Source organism: Garra rufa, chromosome 14, assembly GCF_049309525.1.
Source record: "Garra rufa chromosome 14, GarRuf1.0, whole genome shotgun sequence".
NCBI lineage: Eukaryota > Metazoa > Chordata > Actinopteri > Cypriniformes > Cyprinidae > Garra > Garra rufa.
In genome coordinates, this window is record NC_133374.1 from 17,000,360 (window position 1) to 17,020,699 (window position 20,340).

Consider the following 20,340-nt stretch of genomic DNA (forward strand, 5'->3'; position numbering starts at 1 on the left):
CAAAAGAAACGGTAAAATGCTCATGAAGTGAGATTTTAGAGGTTTATGTGTTCATGTACTCATATATTGAGACGGGAGAGTTGGAAAATACCACAAGCATGCACACTTCAGTATGTGTGCAGTAAACAAAACCCTCATTCACACAGAAACTCACAGAACATGCAAGATTTATATTTAAATAGTATTTTTGTGGCTTAATATTCACAGACACTAATCCATATCACGCATTGATTTAAGTGTACTGACCTACTTTTGATTTATTCGTCCAAAATTTGGCAAATTTGGCCATCCGTATTTTCTGCATCACGGAAATTATAGGGCCATACATTTATTCATATAGTACTTTTTTTAGAATACAGATTGTTTTAAAGCAGTAATAAGTATTAATGTTGCAAATCTCTTCAGTTATGAAATGAATCAAACTGCAGATGTAGGACAGCTCTTAAAAGACAATAGTGTCTTTCTCAGCTCAATTTAGTTCAATGTTGATTCAGTTTGGTTCAATAACAGTGTAAATGCAGTACAGCTCATTAGTTATAAACTACATCAGCTCTAAAATAACGACTCACGTCAGTTCGGTGTTGATTCAGTTCAGTTCAATAATAGCGCACAGTTCATCGAATTATGAAATGAGCTTCATTTAGCTATAAGCGGCTCTGCAGAAGGCAAAAGCATGATTATTCAAGTGATGACAGAATGCATTAAGTATATGATAATCTTGCAGTATATAAGAATCTTGAGAAAGCCTTCAGAAAGAAGGAAAAAACAAGCACCATTCTGGCCATCTGCTATGCGGAAACAATCACAGGTAAAAGGAAAAGAAGGCAGAAGTACAAGAGTGCGATGGAAAGGAGAAGTGACAGGCGATAATTAAGGCATCACACCCGAACATGACACTCACATGACACCCGACAGCCACGGCGAGAAATACTTCCACACTCAAACTGAGATCTGCGCTAAACACGCTGTGATTCCACGCTTGTGAAACCCATACTGTTCCTGCAGCTTCTCATCCGAGTGATCTCTCTCAGTCTCTCGGCCCCTTTTCGATCCAGTCAACTATGTCACTGACAGTCTTGAGAGTTTCAAAAGAGTTTATGATTCTCCTTATGGGAGGATCGTTTATAATAAGATCATCGCTCACTGTCATCGAAACGCAAACACAATCATTCCGGTCACCTCCACGCACTACCACACATTTCAGAGAATATGCTTATGTTTATAGATGCAGGATGACCCATTAATCATTATTTGATGAGTTGGCCGGCTGTGGTCGCCTTGGCCATATTTATAAGCGCACCCTCCGAAAGCAAGGTCATGACAGACGGCGCATGTTGAATCGTGTATGTGGAGCAGAAATGAGAGTCAGGACAGCTTTATTTAGAGACTTGTATGTGAGCCATGTTTGCTGTTTTTTTATGAAGCAGTTGGATTGGGTGTGCGGTAATGGAAACATATTATTACCCAAGGGTTTAACTTGTGCTGCGAGAGCTGCTTTGGAGTTCTGTACTGTACTGATTAACTTGGTGCACTTATTTGCACTTCACTCAAGGTGTGTGTTTGTGTTCTTGTGTTCTTTTCTGTGTGTGTGTGCGTGTATAGTGCATTGTTTATTAATGGTTAGTGGTACTAGTATGGCTACTGTAAATGCTCATGACTAAACTCCTAACTAACCTTAAGTATTAAACTTGTACATAGCTTGTCTAACTTTTCTAAGACTAGAATATCAAAGAGATTTGAGGGTGGGCTCTTTTAACTTTGACCAATAAGAAACCAGGCACCCAATGTACCCTGGCAACTACTTGGCAACACCTTGGTATATATTTACACTCACAATTTCATCAGAATATTTAAAGCTGTAATTCATATGTATATAATTATATATATATATATAGTCAAACCACATTCAGACACCTTCAACATTTCACAGTATCACAGTTTATTTGCTGTAGTTTAGAAACTGTGATCTTGATAATGTCAGATAACTTTGATAGAAAGGTATGTAATGGATTACAATTATCTAAAAAAAAAACACATAACTGTTAGTATGACAATATTTACACAACTATCAATACTTTATTGACCAATTACTAAGCAATGCTTAATTTTGTTTAGTCTGTGGTGTTAAATGGTCACATTAGCAATTAAAGAAAAACACAAAACACGGTCAGGTCAAAGTGTTTGAATAATTTTTGGTACCAAATATTTATTCATTTGAATGGTAGTCCACTGTATGAGGAATTTTTGGGTATAATATGTCACAGTTTACTTTATTTTGCTATCCTCACTTACATAAATAAACTATAGTGTCCTGCACCCACTAGGGGAAAAATAGAAAAAAACTATATATCTGGAATAATTATTCCAGACACCAGGACAGTTATTTCAGTTCTAGTTATACATTATTATAATATTTATTAATATTTTGACTTAGCATTCATTTTTATATTTGCACACACACACACACACACACACACACACATATATATATAAATTAAATTGTAATAAATTAAAATAAATTAAATTGTAATAAAATAAAATCTAATTAAAATTACGTAAAAAACGTAGCTATATTATAACAAAGCTATATAGCTTTAATATCTATCTATCTATCTATCTATCTATATATATATATATATATTTATTTATTTCAGTTGTAGTAATTTTAGTATTTCAACTTATTTCAACATTTCTAACTAGTTGTTACGGTTGCGTGCTGGATAGACGAGACGAGACACGAATTAACAAACAAACAAAGTCTTTATATAAAATCCAAGGAGCAGACTGATCAGGAACATACAAATAATCCACACACGTAGGCGATAACATAAAGCAAAGACCGACATTAAACTGAACTCAAAGACAGACTTTTAAAGGAAAACTAATGATTACAGACAGGTGAAACAGATGACGGTGATGAGGGCAAAACCATTAAACACAGATCGACAGGGGGAGACAATAGGAAAAACCAAGTGCATGAACAGACAATATTTTACTTTATTTCAGCTTTATTTTGCTTAAATAAGGCATCAAAAAATTTTTTACCTGGCCCCAACATAAGAAATATATAAAAATAAATAAATAATAATACTTTATGAATGTGAATTTGAAAGTAAACTTTCTGTATTATGTAGATTTTTTTTTGCATATATATATATATATATATATATATATATATATATATATATATATATACATATATATATACACATAGATTGGTTCCAACATAAAAATATATAAAAATGTGTTCAAAAAATAAATAAAAGAAAAGAATTTCAATCAATTTTTGAAAGTAAATTTGAAATGATGTATTATGTAAATTATATATTTTTTGCATTTTATATATTATATATAATAAAGGCTCAACTATTTTTTTCTCCCTGTCTGTATCCAATTTTTATTGGCCCCAAAATTAAAACTAAATATATAAATACTATTAATTTATGATTGTGAATTTGCAAGTGAATTTTAATTTATGTATTATGTAAATTATGTATTTGCATAAATAGATAGATAGATAGATTTTTGTTATTTTCACTTAATCAAAATAACACAACTGCAGTTTGATTGAGTTTGATTTGATTGAGATTAATTGGAATGCACAATGACAAAACATGATTTTTTGAAAATTATCTGTTTTTGCAAATTAACTCCTCAAATAACTTTTTTAAAGAATTTTTTAGGCTTCCTAACAAACAGAATTTGCAGTAACAGCTGGAAATCACACAGGTACAGTGCTGGCCCAATTGGACACTTGACAGTTCCATCAGCTGACCTGAAAAGCTCTGACACTGGTCCATCCTTATTGTTGAGCCCAGAGTGTGTATGCTGTGTATCACACAGCAGAATAAGTCACAATCATGTTATTGTTATTGCTACAGAAAACTCCAGTGCGTCCGACAACCTGCTTCGTAATTAGCCGGCCCTGTTCGCAACATCATGACGGCACTCACCAGCAACAACTGAGGCCCGGCAGCCCCCGAGGGCCTCCAGCTAGAAAAACACCAGCCTGGGTCCCCAGAGTGAGATGAGTGTATATGAGAAATAGGGTGTGGATGAGTGTGTGTGTGTGTGTGTGTGTGTGGGGGGGGGGGGGGGGGGGGTTGCTATGGTAACCCAAGATGAGGAGTACAAATAGGCAACACAGACCGAAGGGGGGAAAACTAGAGTTTTAAGTGAATGATGGCTCTCGCATTGGTCCTCTGGGGATCTCCGATCAACCCTGACACTAGAGACGGCTCAGATGACTGACAGAGAGGGAAAGAGAGAAGGAGATAACTGTCAGGAGGTGTGCATGCTGGAGCCACTAAGAAAGTGTATGAGTGAGGAACTGAATGAGATTGATAACTGGTTCTGAGAGCTTCAGGGAGAGACAGAGAGAAACGTGTAACTCGGTAAGACAGATTAGCAGCTGTGAGAGGAGGATGAAACAAAGGAGAAGAGTTCGGGAAACATCAGTTGTTACAGACTGGCCTTCTGGTGACCTGAAACACTGCTATATATATTCCTCCGAGACACGCTAGACAACACTCACACAATAACACAAACAGTCCCTTATCTCATCTGATCACACAGCCACATACAAATACAGACAAACACGCTGACGGTCATCTCTTGTCATGTGTACAAAGATTTACCATGGCATCCAGCAAAACAAACACCTCACACTATTCAATTTTGTCTTATAACTTGTCATAAATGACACCTTGATCTATGCAGATCATCTATGCTGTTCTAAGCTAATTTACTGCAGTATTCATTTATATTGGTTTGATTAAATTTTTATTCATTTAAAATGTTTAAAAAAAAACATTAATTTCTTAAAGTTTTTCATCTGTAAGCAAATGGCTGGTGCAAAACAGTGTTTCTATGCAGTTATTACCTTTTTATTTTTTTCAAGTGGAGCTGCGCTATTACCTTGTAAGCAATCTGTTTTTTCGAAGCAAGCAATTTTCATGCGAACGGACGCACAATAACACGGGCATGAACACCTGCGGTCTTTAAGTGAAGGAGGGACAAAAGCCATATTTAGGAATCAGAATATATACTTTTTGGTTTATAGGTTTTTGCTTATTGCTAACTGTGTTGCAATAAACACTACAAATCACTAAGAACACTTTACTTCTAATATATGTGTACCATGTGGATGGTGGTGAGGTTTGCTGGGGAAACTAGTATTTATTTTTAGTATTATTATTTAAATCTAGAATTTATTAATATTTGATATATATATATATATATATATACATTTAAGTATTCAAATCTTAGATTTTTACTAAGACCCTTCTGTTATTTACTGAAACCCACAATAATGTAATATTAGTAAGTTTACTATATTTAAAATCAACTTTTGAAAATGATTTTGAAATATTTATTTTTAATTTTTTTTCCATTGTTTATTCTTTTAAATAGGAAGTATATTATATTATAAATTTATTTTATATTTTCTTTGTAAATTACTTACTTAATGTAAAAAAATGTGTCCCGCATTTTCACCCCTACATTTATGATCAGGAAATATTCATGTGTCACTCTCTCTCATAGCTACATGGTGAGTAGATATAGGCCCAATTATTTTTAGGTAAATGTGTTCAAAAGTATGAAAAATCTGTGTGTAATTTTAAAGAAAGTCACTACCGAACACCATTTTTTAGAATTAAACACTTTTTTGAGAGTTATTCCATAACATTTAATTTTATGTGTACCACTGTGCTAGCTAAATGTGCTGATTACAGTCACTAACAACATCGATTTGTCACAACTAGGGATGTAACGGTATCAAAACTTCACGGTACGGTAATACCTCGGTATGAATGGCACGGTACGGTATTTATTGAATCATTTACAGGAAAAACAAAACTAATGAAGAGACACGAAAAAAGTGCCAGAAGTGTTTATTAAACAGTTTACATGAACACTGAACATATCAATGGCATACACATTTGCCATCTATCTGTAAACTTTGAAACAGAAACTTTAGTAACTATTTTAGTAACAAAAAATTATTAAAGCATGTAAAAAACAGTCAAATCAGTTCAGCTGAATGAGTTGACTGAATCTAGTTGTCTGCTTGAAATAAGATTTATTTTTCTTACCCCATTGACAGATTATTTAGCTTGTTTTAAACAAAAACTCACTTAATTTTGACTGGTTATACTAAAAACAAGACAATAATTTTTACTTGTCTAGAAAATCCTTCTTGATTTAATAATATTTAGATATTTTGGCTGGAAACAAGACAAAATTCTAAGTAAGAAAAGCATTTTTTTGCAGTGCAGTATGCTCTCATGCCTTTCTTTCGCATTAAATCTTTATTAAAAACAATCCTTTAAAAAACTTTTCTACCTGGACAAGTGCATCTATTATGTTGCCTAGTTTATTTAAAACTGCACCTTTCCTTATTTTAAACCTAGCCAAAAAGCCACGTGTTGACTGTGAAATTTATATGCATTTATGGTACATTTCCGTGTCAATCCATGTTAATTTTTACAGCGAACAATGCACTGTAACATTAATTCAGCGCAGACAAAAATAGACTCGGTCACGGTGGCACCGCTTCTAGGACGTACTACCGGACAACCGCGTGCAATGTGAACGCTCTAATCCGTTAACATGGGTGCTGAAAAGAATACGTAACGCATACGCACTTCAGACGGAGCAGGTTCGACCATTTCCATCTCTGTTCCTTGCTGCTACAGTCTATAGCGACAACAGACCGCAATGGATGATGGCCACGCCTGGGCTGATGGGAAATGTAGTCCCCGCTACCTCCCGTTCGCTCCATTCGCCTGAGCAAACTTTTCTCAGAAGACCTATTGTTTTATCGAGTCATGCGACCACGATAGTATCGAAAAAATGTGTTATTGCGGTACGACGGTATTTACAATACCGTTACATCCCTAGTCACAACCAAAACATCTGGTGGAGTTTTGGTAGTGGCATCTTTGTTTTTGGGGGGTTATCACTACCGAAACAGTCATGGCCAAAACATTTGGTGAAGTTTCGGTAATGGGGGCTAAAACATGGGATGTTTTGTCAAAAATAAAGTATAGTGAATTACCAACTAAGATGTTATGGTTTAATGTATATTCTACTAATTAATTAACTTAAGTTTGAAATCAGTATGATCAACTTTTTGGTGTTTACAAAAAAATATATAACAAATCTTATAAATTACACTTGAAATATTGTTAAAATTGTAATTATAATTGATTTTCCTCTGAGTTTTTAAAAAATAAAATAGCAAATATATATCATATATTTGTGGACCTTCGCTCTGCCTCCCTCACATCCCTGCACCAGTACGAAAGTCCACAACACCAACCCCCTGACGGTGATTGGTTGGAACACTGTTTGTTTTTCTGTGGAATCGTTGGTAGCACCGATTGTTTTTTTGGCATATCTCGGACCCTAGGCTGACCACAGAGACGCGTTTTTTTACAGCCAATTTATGGGGCAGGCAGCGAGCGGATCATGAAGAAAGGTCAGCTGAATTTGACACTTTATTTTTCTGCCTAGAATCGCTGATACAACCTTTAACTTTTCATGTTCAACACCACACCCCGCAGTGACATCTTTTTAATATATTCTCATTTTAATGAGCAATATTGATCAGTAAATCCCAGTCAATCTTTTGGTCTATGCTATTTTTAGTCGATGACTAACAAGTACATAGTGCGCCTCCCATCCAATAAATCGCAATGAAACAAAGTCTCAAATTTCAAATTCAATTTCATTAGGAAATTCAAGCAATAAATAGGCCTACCATTTTGGCGCTCTTAAATGTGGCATGATAGATCGTTGTAGCTTCTTACTACTACTGCGCCTGTGCGTAATCAAACTCTTAACAAAAGGCAAAAGATTAGTAACAGTTTCTGTTTAGTTCTGGAGCAAGTGCTCTGTTGCCACACTGGAGCGCACTTGCCACCAACTGGACAGGGGTGGGAATTACTGCTAATATTTACACTAGATCAGGGATTCTCAACCGGTGGGCTAGTGGGCCACTAGTGGGCCTCAGTGATCCTCCAGGTGGGCCGCGAGATGGCTTAAAATTAATTTAAATATTATCCTAAAATGATCAAAGCACGCCTCTTTCGTGTTCTGTGATGGATTGCTTTGGACTCGGCGCAGCAAGCCTCATCGCACTGTTAAATACAGACTGACGGCGGCAAGCGTCATCAGAGAACTGCAAGGGACCAGAGAATGTGAGCGGAGTGGAGCGGCAACAATTTCCCATGCGCTCTGTGCATTTAATCACTCCGCTCCGTGTTCATTATTTGCCGCTCCCGCTCCACTCCTCGCTCACTGATATCAGAAACACCGCTCCGCGTAAAAAAAATGTGTATGTTTGAAATATAACAGTCCTGTTCATAACATATATTAAAATACAAAAAATAATAAAATAAAATAACAAAAGAGTTTGGAACACTACTGTGTAAACTATGTTCCTACCACATGCCAGGCTAATAACAATTGTCAGCATTTAAAGAGTATAATTTCTGCTTTTTGCAGTCCAAAGTTTGTAATGAAAATTAGAAACCATTACATTTGTTTCAATGCATTATTGACACAGCGAGTGTGTTAATAAGTGTTGTTCACCATAAAATATTCAGTAGCCTATCTAGAAGGAACAAACGAATTCCTTGTAAACTAGTCATCATGGCCTTCACGTCCGCTGTTGATTCACAAACTATTCATGCTATCGGGGCTCTGATCCATATATTTTTGCGTGAAATTTCAAAATATTTGCATAGTTGTCAAAATGAATGTGTTGTGAGTGTTAAATAATGAATGCTCACCCATAGAAGTGGATCTTGTAAAGGTCAGTGGTGTTTATGCTCATATAAGCACCAGCATCAACAGATTTAGAATGTATTTGCTGTATTTTTCATTTTTATGTATATTTTATAATGGATACAAACAGTAGATATTCAGTCAGTCCAGTTGAAAAGGACAGGTTTAGTGAGTGGTATTTTGGCATCTCCCTGTTGTTCTGTTTGGCAGGTTCACTTACTTAAGAAAAAGTACTCTGAAGTTGTAAAGAATGTCTGAATTAAAGAATTCAGGAGCTTTAAATCTGTATATGTATGTATATTTTAAAAAGTTAGAACTCAGCAGAGGGTTTCCTTTTAAATTCAGCTTTAATTTAAAGTTTGTTTGAGGTTTTTTATAACATGCAGTAAAAGAATAAGAAGTCAAAACAAATGTTTTGGTTAATAAAAAAGGTTGAAAAAATAAACACTTTTAGAGGAAATGTCAGGCATAGGAGGGCCTTGCAAAATTGACCCGAGAAGGAGGTGGGCCCCGGCGTAAAAAAGGTTGAGAACCCCTGCACTAGATCACCCTCTGTGTAATCTGTCAAAGTGACGGACGGCCTTCAGATTTTTCCGTCATTGCAACAAAAATTCGGTCAAAAGAAATGCACCTATGCTGAAAATTGTAGACCCCTCCATGATTTTTAAGTAAGAGAACTTGCAAAATCACAGGGTGATCAAATACTTATTGACCTCACTGTGTATGTATATATATATATATATATATACACACACACACACAAGCCCGAAATTATTTATACCCCTGGCCAATTCTGAAGTTACTTTTATTCCACCAGCAAGTTATAATAAGATGATGTACAAGAGGCATCATTGTGGAAAAAAATATTTCTCAGCTTTTGAACAAAAAGTGGCATGTCCAAAATTATTCATACCCTTTGCAAACTGTCACAGTCTATGGGAAAATCCAAAGTTCTATACCATTCCAAATAGTCCAAGCTGTTCTAGAGCATCCTAATTACCCTGATTCATTGGGAACATCTGTTTTAATCAACTCAACAGGTGAAAAACAGAAGCTCTCTGCTTTTGGGTCCAGTGGCTACAGTGCAAAGTATTATTAAAAAATACACGATGTTCCATACTGTGAAAAACTACAGCACGACAACGACCTAAAACACACAGCAAAAGTGGTGAAGAAATGGTTAGCAGACAAAAACATTAACATTTTGCAGTGGCCCAGAGTCCTGACTTACATCCAATGGAGAATCTGTGGAGGGAGCTAAAGATCAGGGTGATGGCAAGAAGATCCTCCGACCTGAAAGAGTTGGAGCTCATCGCTAAAGAGGAATGGGCAAAAATAGCAGTGGAGACATGCAAAAAGCTGGTCAGCAATTATAGGAAGTGTTTGATTGCTGTAATAGCCAATAAAGGCTTTTCTATTGATTATTGAGAAGGGTATGAATAATTTTGGACATGCCACTTTTTGTTCAAATGTAAATAAAAGATGAGTAATAACTTTTTCCACAATGATGCCTCTTGTACATCGTCTTATTATCTAGAAATATGTCATTTCTAAAAAAAAAAACATTAAGCCAGGGGTATGAATAATTTCAATCTTATTTATATAAATATATATAATTTTGTATGTATATAACTGAAAAACATTAGGGTTTTGACATAACTGTGGTATTTTGGTTGAAACCACACAGTTACCATGGTAAATCTTTGTAAGGTTTCTTGAGCGGTGAGGGTCGGCGTACAGAATAATAAAAATAATAAAAAATCCTACCTGAAACACCTACACACTACAGTTCTCCTGCTCTGACCGAAACTTGTCTAACCCACCTACACTGCATCTCACTGACAGCCCTGTAAAAGCAGCACACTTTCCTCCCGTCATGCATACACTGCATCAGACACCAGGGCACAAACTCAAATTCATGTTAATTTCTAATCCTGCCCCACCGTGCTGAAAGTGACAATCATCTAGGGTCCATCCTCACGTTATCACATGAATGCTCTGTCCATTCCACCTCTTCTTCCTCTCCCTCACTTGTGAGCCTGCTGGAGACTGCATTATTGATAGTCATCTCTGGCTGGTGCATCTGCTCCTGCACTCTTTCTGCCTTGGCTAATGTTCTCTGGCAGCTACTTAAACCAACATCAATCTTTCATTGGAAGTCCAAACTGTGCATGTGGGAGGCAGGCAGAAGAAAATCATATGTGTGTGTGTGTGTGGGGGGGGGGTGCATATACAGCATGTGATAGATTCCTCTGAAGACTTTGCACAAGCTCTCTTGTGTGACCGTATGCATAAAAATAAGCATACATGCATAGATATCCACATGCACAATCTGTTTTACACTGGTGCCTCAGCGTGTTCTCTTAAAATGCCATTTATTTGAAGGCACAGAAGCACTTTAAAGCTGTGATGTGGCAGAAGAATGAATTGCACAGACAAGGATGCAACCCAGGAGAGAGGTGAACAAGAACTTACAGATACTTTAAATAAGTCTAGGCAGACAGACATATTGTGAGGAAGGAAAAGAGAGGAAGAAATATGGGCCCTTGTTCGACTTTTTATGCGCTATTGTGTCACAGGAGGTTGACACACACCCACGGTGAGCTTCGTATTCTGGAGATCGACATCCAGGGCTCAGCTATAAGGGCTGAAGCGACCGCCTCACAGTGTGGGAGGCAGAAACCAACAGAGCTCGCCAAAACACAATGGTACAGCCATCGCTTTCTAACTAAATGTCACTGCAAAAATATACAGTAGGAATGCCACAATGGGACAAGAAAGACTATACGAAAGACATTCAGCTCTATTTCACATTCAAAACCATTTCGGATATGGCCAGTTTAGAGTCCATTCTGGAAATCCAAGCAATCTGACTGTGCCAGCGACGACATGTCCTTTGCTTTACTCCGGTAAATGCCACAGAGTTGGTGGGTTGAGATAAGAGGAAGAGGAAGTGAGAAAGGTCATAGTGGAACTCTTTTAATGTTGAAAAGGATAGTTTGCGCAAAAATAATACTAAAATATTATTTATTATTGGCCAGTTTTAAGAAACTCAAATTAGCATTAGAGTGCAATTCCATAATAGCGCTGGTGGAAGGGGAAATTTCTGTGTGATTTACTAACAATGCGCACATTAAAGAACACAAATGCAGCTATATCATTTCCATAATGGCCAGCGCAATCTATCAAGAGCAGTGCAAATTTCCGCCTGCTTTAGACATGCTTTTTTTGGGTGTTAAGCAAGAGTGTGAATAACAGTAAAATGCATTGTGTGATTCATTTCAATACTCTCCTCACATACATTTTGCGTCTTAAAGGGAAACACCTACAAATGCACATTCAATAAGGTTAGGTGCAAAAATAACTGTGTCCACACCTTTTCAGCACTAATTCTTCACTGCGCATCTTTAGTAAATCCTGGCAGTGCTGTTTTAATACCAAAAGATGGTTTGCGCTGGTGCAAGCTGTTAGTAAAACTGGTTCTATAATTATTATATTTTAGGTCATATTTTGTTTTCTATAATATTGTATCACATTTAATATTTTTTTATATTTATATTAGATTTTACAGAATATTTTGACTGCTTTTGTCCACACAAAGAAAGTCATTGGGGTACAAAAGGCGCAAGCTGTTAGTAAAACTGTAAATAAATATTATATAACATTATATTTTAGGTCATATTTTATTTTATATAATATTGTATGACATTTAATATTTTTAAAATATTTATATTAGATTTTAAAGAATATTTTGACTGCTTTTGTCCACACAAAGAAAATCATCGGGGTCCAAAAAGCGCAAGCTGTTAGTAAAACTGTAAATAAATATTATATTTAGGTCATATTTTATTTTATATAATATTGTATCACATTTAATATTATTTTATATTTATATTCGATTTTAAAGAATATTTTGACTGCGGATTTCATCAAAAATATTTGTGTTCAGTAGAAGAATAAAGGTCTCACAGGTTTGGAACGACATGAGGGTGATTAATTCATGACAAAATTTACGTTTTTGGGTAAACTTCTCATAACAATATCATAAATGCTGACAGAATTCTTTATTTTTAGATGAACCCTCCCTTTAAAAGGAGAATACTGACGCAGCTGGTGTTATACTTCCTACGGTTTTCACACAGTATGGTTTGAGGTTATGTTTGCATATCCAAATTAGAATAAGGGAATGTTTACTGGAAAAACAAACATCTATGTAAATCATAGAGATGAGTAGTGCTTATGAAATAGAGCCTTGTAGTATTCTCCACTATCAGAAAATTCAGCACAGCTCGCCTACTCGGGTCACGTACAATTGATATATATTTGTATGTGTGTGCGCCTGTATGTCTGATTGTGTTGCTACTTATTATTTTATTGTGAATTCAGATCCTAAACTCTAATCAAATTAGATACAATTGAACCTTTCATTTCCATATTTTCAATTCGACAACCTAATTCGCAAGCCTTTTACGAGCCACTGTCCTTGTCAGTCTGTTAAAAGCTTCCCATAAGTTAACTAAATCTCAGTAACCCCCTCCCCGCCGGCCAACGCTCGTCCCCTGTGACATCCCTCTGTCGCAATTAGTGTTGGGTTACGGCTGGAGAGCAGAAGGGCTGAATGTTGAAGAAAAGAGGCAGTATATCAAACGGGAAAACTGAACAGATGTGTGGACAAGGGCAAATGTGCTGATGGAGGGCCACGGGTAAAGAAATTGCCAGAGTGTTGTTGCGTATTTGCTGAGGCACTGCTGACTTCACTCAGAAAAACACAAATCTACATGGCGCTTGACAATTTCTCTTATTTTTGGACTTGGTTCTGTAGATGCATCAGTCAGCGATAGCTCTTCTCTCCGGTTTGCTCATTCAATCACCCACTCTATCCATTCTCCATTCGCTTTTTCTCAATTTCCTGCCGCTATCCTCCAAGCTGTCATCTGTCCACTTCCTCCCCCGTGACTGTTTTATAGCACTGTCAAGGCAAACTGCAAATTGAGCTTCTTTTCCCTTCGGTAACTTCTTTACCCCTCCTCTTCCTCCTGCACCAGCACCCGATCTCTTTGCTATTCAAGTCCCTCGCTCTCCTCTGTCCTAATAGCTTAAGTTTCCCCCCTTTGTTCTTATACTGACACCTAACATCTATCCCATCATCCTGTGTGCTGGTGCAGCAACTTTTCCTCTTGTCAGGGTGGCTGCGTGTCTCATTCACTTTAGAGGAACGAGCAAGACAGCATTGACCTCCCTTCGCGCCTTGTGCCGTCCCTAGAGGGACCTGGTTTGACTCATCAAGCGACACCCTACCGTGCCAAACGTAGCTAGATTATGCTGTCAGCGGCCTGTAAATCAACTAAACTGGAAGTGCTTTATATCGCAGTGATCATCAAGAGGGTTAGGGGTCTGAATTATTACCATCAGCCTAAGCCATAAAAACCGGCACAGGAACAAGATGGCTGGTATTGGAATGAGTTACAGTTTGTTTGGGGTTCGGAGAGAAGGAATCATGAATGGCTGCTGGAACTGAGATGGAAGACTTCGCTCAAATGAGTTGAAATTATTTACTCATAAAGCTGAGAGTTAAATCAGAATAGTGAAAGTAGAGCACACGGGTCTCTATATCACTTAAAGTGGACATTCGATTCAGCTCTGCAATCTCATTTACAATATAAAAGAAATTCTGTAAAATTGACGGTAAAAAAAAAAGTGGTTGCCAGAATTTTACTGTAAAAAATATAGTAGGAACATTTTAAGTTTTTAAGGTTTTAACTTAAATTTACATTCAAATACCGTAATGTTAGTGTACCAACCTATTGAAGTGCTAAAATTTGTTTTGTACCCTTGTAAAACACTGACAACCACCAAAAGCAGGTGGTGATGAGAAAGTCACATGATGAACCAAAGCCAATCACAAGCAGTTTTTAGATACTAACATACATAGAAGGTGCACATTCACACAAACACTAAACACCATCATGGTAACACACATGAAACTGTAATAATGTAATAAGCATTAATTTAACAACATTAGATGTAACTAATGTACAAAGCTGATAAGAAGAAACAGTTATTTAAACAAAAAACATTAAATTCATCAAATGTAACACAGGGAATTTTGGGAATTATTCACTGTAAATTTGATGTTCTTTTTCACTTCCGCAAACAGTATACTACCGTAAAAATTACATGCAATGTCCAGTACAGTTTTCCACCGTATATAGTGGGGGAACTTACTGTTAACTATTTAACAGGTTTTTACTGTTAAATTCATGGCCATTTTTTACAGTTTAGTCTTTTAACTTGGGCTCGTCCATTACTGGTGTAGCTCTTTAACAAGTTAACAGGAGTAACTTGACGTGTCAACAACACATTATGTATTATTAAATTAATCTTTTGTATGATATTAAACATTTTAACTTAAACTGGAATAGAATTAATGAGCAATGAATCTGTTTTTCCACCTCTAATGCTATTTTACCATTATGTAGGGCCCTATGATTTCCGCAAAGTGCAAAACGTGGAATAAAAATGGAATTTACTGTATAACGTGGGATGTCACGGAATTTGCCAAATTTTGGATGAATAAATCAAAAGTAGGTCAGTACACCTAAATCAAAATGCAGTATAGACTACTGTTTATGAATATTAAGCCGCAAAAACACTATTACATGAATCTTGCCTGTTTTGCGTGTCTCTGTGGGAATGAATGATGCAGATGCACTGTTTCATTTACTACACACTTAAGCCTCGTTCAAACTGTCATCTTACGGAATGTGCGTTGGTTTCTATAGCAATGCCGTAGTTTAGTTATGCCTATGCTAACAACAACAATAACAGCAATACAGTTTGCAATACAGATGTTGTCTTACATGACAATAGCTGGGTATCCACGCATAAAACATTTGCGAGTAAGCTCCATTTCATCCAACAAGTCAAAGTGAACAAAATCGTCACTTTTGGATTAGGATGCCTGCTGTTTGGGAATAGGAACGCAGTTGTGTAAGACAGTTACTGAAGGCAATTATATATTTTATGCTCAGGCATTTCAGAATGACCATAGCAACATTTCAGATTCTGTGGAAAGAGATCGGTCCACTGGTTAGTCAGGTTTTGCCATCTCATAGCACAAAGTCAAGTGATTTTTTTTTATGCGTACAGAGGAATTATTGGCAACTTGTACTTGTCTCTGCTGGTTTCAAAACTCAAAGAGGGGCATATACGATTTGAATAGGATTCCAAACCACATATGAATGTAGCTCGAAACGGATTTGCACAAATTGGTTTTCATGTATTTTGTTGCCGTTCAGACTATTTAAATATGATCGGATTTCAAAATATGAATGAAAATATGATTTGGATTTGGGCTAACAGTCTAAACAGGGCTATACTGAAGCGTCATGAAGGTTGTGGTGTTTTCAGCCTCTGCTGCCTAAATATATGAGTACATGAACACATAAACATAATATCTAGAACTGCTCTGAAAAGTCACTTCATGAGCATTTTACCGTTTCTTTTGAGTAAAACTATCGTCATATCATATACATACAAAAACCTAAAGGTCTTCACCGCAACCCGTCAAAATAAAAGTTTGGTTTAACTTGAAGAAACTATTACTTAATGTAATGATAGTACTACTACTAATAAAAAAAAATATTATTAAACCATTTTTAAAGGACTATTTACCAGAAAAATGTAAATACACAACACAGTATTTCTGGAAAAAATAAATAAAATTTCAATAGAAAAAACAGAATTTGGAAAAAAATACAACAAATTTCATAGGGCCCTAATTTTATTGGTTTGTCTATTTGTAGTTTCTTAAAAAGAACAGTGTTAGACTTATTTTGACTTATTTGACTTATTTTGACATGGATGGATGAATCATTCACCTAAAGATCAATAACATGCATTTAGAAAAAAATTAGCATTTCATGCTAAATCAATCATTTTGAACATGGTTGACCATGAAGAACTATTCTTCTTTCCCGAAAAAAAAACAACCTGTATATGAGCTATTGAACTTCAGTGAGTAATCTGTGATTCTGTCATACTTGCTGATGCTGCTCACTGCGCCATGGGAAAGAGAGAGCATCTCGTGCTGCCATCTGTATCTTAATATAATTAATAAATATCTCATAGATGCGATAAAATCAAATTGAGTTTTATTCATCTGGTAATAGTATTCATGTTAGTACTTCTCCCATATAGAATATAATAAATTAAGATGTTGAAACTGTTTGAGTAACAGAATATAAATTCTGGAATAGAATTCTATTCTATTAAACAGATCCGGTCCTTTAAATGATAGGCTACTGTACAATGTGTTCCTTCTACTATGATTGCAATTTAATCAAATCAGTTGAACCTCTGCTTTGTGAAACGGAATAAAACATAACTGAACCAGTCATATTGCAATCTGCAATTTATTTTATTTATTTATTCATACATTAATTCAATGTCTTTGGCCTATTTATAGTTCTGCACACTAGTCTCAAAGTCTAATGAATTACAGACTAATTCCTCACTGATTCGTGGAATAATGTACTGCATTAATAATTCTTTTGAAGAAGGCTGATCAGAAAGACAAACACACCCTCTCCCGACACACCATCTATCCTCAGGAGCTGTGAGTGGTGAACGTAGGCTGATCTGTAAGCATCATTCCCCCACAAGCCTTTGTATGCAATGCCACTTTATTCTGCAGCCTCACTGTTTTACACCATCTCAAATCGAAATAAAACTGCATTTGTGATCATGTGTCCGCCTTTAAAATGACAGGCGTGTAACATGAGCAGCTTTGGAGAACGGGGACTGTGTATCGAAACCGAGTGAGCTACTTGCCAAGACAGCATTTTCACGCGTTCGAACGTTATACGCCCAAAAATGCGGTCTAGGTAGGCAACTCACTAGGTTTGAAGACACAGCCAGGGTGTGAGGTTTTTTTTGACACGCATTTCTATTTGTAGTAAACATATTAGCAAGTAAATTAACACTTAACTAAACAGACATGCTATTAATGAACCAGCAACCGATGGAGAATCACTTTTCGCCCTTTCATAACAGATTACAAGCCGAATGAAGTACCAGAACCAGTTTCCTCAGTCACACGCACGGCCCGCTTCTCACAGCATCATCCGCCGAGAGACGGAAACGAAAGCATCTTACCTGCTCCCGCGCTGAGAGCTCCTTCTCCAGCTGCCGGTGTTTGTTATGCCACACCAGATAATGCAGGTGGTAGCGACTCTTCTCCGGAGTTTTTCTGGCAGAAATCATCCTCAGTGCATAGTTCGCCGCTGCTCTCTCCCCCGTTCCGTTTCCCTGCTTTTGTGCGGTATCAGTTACTTTTATTAAGGGCGCTTGCTATATTATTTTTATTGCTGAAACGACCGGTAAGGGCATTTCTCTCCCATTTCGTACCCAGCATCGCCTTTTGCATAGTAGCTTGGCATTCAGTGTGTCTGTGTTGAAAGGCAATTTAAAGCTGTGTGCATGTATGCTCTCCGTTCTGTTCTCCACTCCTCCTAGTCTCTTCTTCCTCTCCTCACTCCTCACACACTCAAACGCGCGCGCGCGCACGCTCGCTCGCGGAGGCTGAGGCAGGGCTCTTGTTTCGCCGATGAAAGCGACTCACACCTATGAGCCACTGAACTTAAGTGTGTGTGATTCTGTCATACATGCTGATGCCGCTCACTGCGCAATGGGAGGGAATACAAGGGGAGCATCTCATGCTGCCATCTGTCTTAATATTTCTTAACCCCAGGTATTAAGACTTGTGTGGCTTAATATAATTAAATTATGTCTCTTACTTAAAATATGTAGGCTAGTAGAAACCCAGTGAATGATTTAGTTAATTTAAAAAATCCATATCGTTTTATACTATATTTTGGACTATGAGGGGCGCCATTATTTCGATGACGTCAAATGGTTGCACTGGGTGATCTACTGCATTACCTGTTGCTATTTTTAACACAACTCCACAATACCACAATTAAATACTGATACAATGACCACATACTGACAGAGCTTAACAGGTGGCGATGGATATAAGCGTAGACTTAAACCACACTCTAAAAAATGCTGGGTTAAAAACAACCAATTTGGGTTATTTGGCAACCCAGCGCTGGATAAATATTAGACAGAACACATGTTGGGTTATTTTGACCCAGCTGGTTTGTTTAAATGTTTTTACACAAAATGCTGGGTTGTTTTATTTAAGTCAACTATTTTTTGAAAAGTATCTTATTTCTGGCTTAAAATTGGCTGGAATTTAAAAATCACACAGAATTATAGAGGCAACAGCAATAATCAAAAGATGAACATTTATTATTAAGCAAGAACACCCAGGGACAAAAATATACAGCATTGATTACAACATTACATAACTTTAAACTCGTTAAAGAATCATTTTAGAAATAAACAACATAACATTTAAAAGTAGCATTTTAATTTAAGTGTTTTCTGTATTCCCTTTTCACCATAATAATGCTAATTATCGTGCAGGTGTGTTGAAATCTCAGGCGGTGATGGGCTGCTGTTCGACGGGGGAACTACGAACCTCAGACTGCCGCCTTGCATTTCACTCGTAGCCGAATGATGCCATGGCTGACTCCATAACCTGCCCAAAAAACAAACAGTACTAAAATTAGAGAACATATTGTAACATCAAATTAACTAAAATTCAGTATAATGAATAAATCAGTTTATGTTATCTAAGGGAAAATATGTTCCCATCAAGCAAAACGGTCGCTGCTGACTTTATAAATTAAATAAAATGTATACGTTCACGGCAGTGCAGAGAACTGTTCTCTGTTGCAGAGCATGCAAAAAGCGTGACTGTAAATCAGCTGGGTTGTTTTGTTAGAGACAGGCTCAATTCAGAGGTTGGGTAAAAACATTAAAAATGACCCAGCAGCTTAGTTACAGAAAAACTACCCAGCACCTGGGTAAAAAATATTTAAAATAATCCAATAAGCTGAACCCAGCATTTGGGTTAAAAACCCCTCAGCATTTTTTAGAGTGCAGAAAAACTACCCAGCACTTAGGTAAAAATATTAAAAAACAACCCAATAAAATTACCCAACAGTTTGAACCCAGCATTTGGGTTTAAAAAAATAACCCAGCAATTTTTAGAATGCAAATTCTCACGATTTTCCCCCACAAGGAGTTTAAATGCCACAGAATATTGAGTGAAATCCACACTGAGAAACACTTTCAGTGGCTGCAGCGTCATGACAAACATCAGCATGTTTACATCCTGCCAGGATGGCATCTAGCATTTCTTGTCTCTGCTGTTTGTAAGCTCTTTCATCTAAAAGGCTCAAAAGCATCAGGGCTAGAGAGAACAAAGTTTTATTCATCCACAGGCATCTTCCCATTCTTTTATCCACTTCTTATCACTAGGAAAGCAGTAAAGACTGCCACAATGTGGCATCACACCAGGTTTTTTATTTTCCGAGTTGTGTTGCGGTAAAAATCAATTAAATAATGGTCCAAAATATATATAAAATAATAGTTTTTTTTTTAAATAATGTAATCTTTCATGGGTTTTCTACTACA

General features: G+C 36.6%; 1 protein-coding gene across 1 annotated transcript in view; it reads right to left on the minus strand.

The window, feature by feature from the left end:
- ankrd13b (ankyrin repeat domain 13B) overlaps window positions 1-18,233 on the minus strand; it is a 37,174-nt gene extending 18,941 nt beyond the window's left edge. The window contains exon 1 of the mRNA XM_073818387.1: window positions 17,950-18,233. Within this exon, the coding sequence (XP_073674488.1) occupies window positions 17,950-18,057 (108 nt within the window). The 5' untranslated portion in view covers window positions 18,058-18,233. The remainder of the gene's footprint in view (window positions 1-17,949) is intronic.
- Between the last annotated feature and the right edge of the window lie 2,107 nt (window positions 18,234-20,340).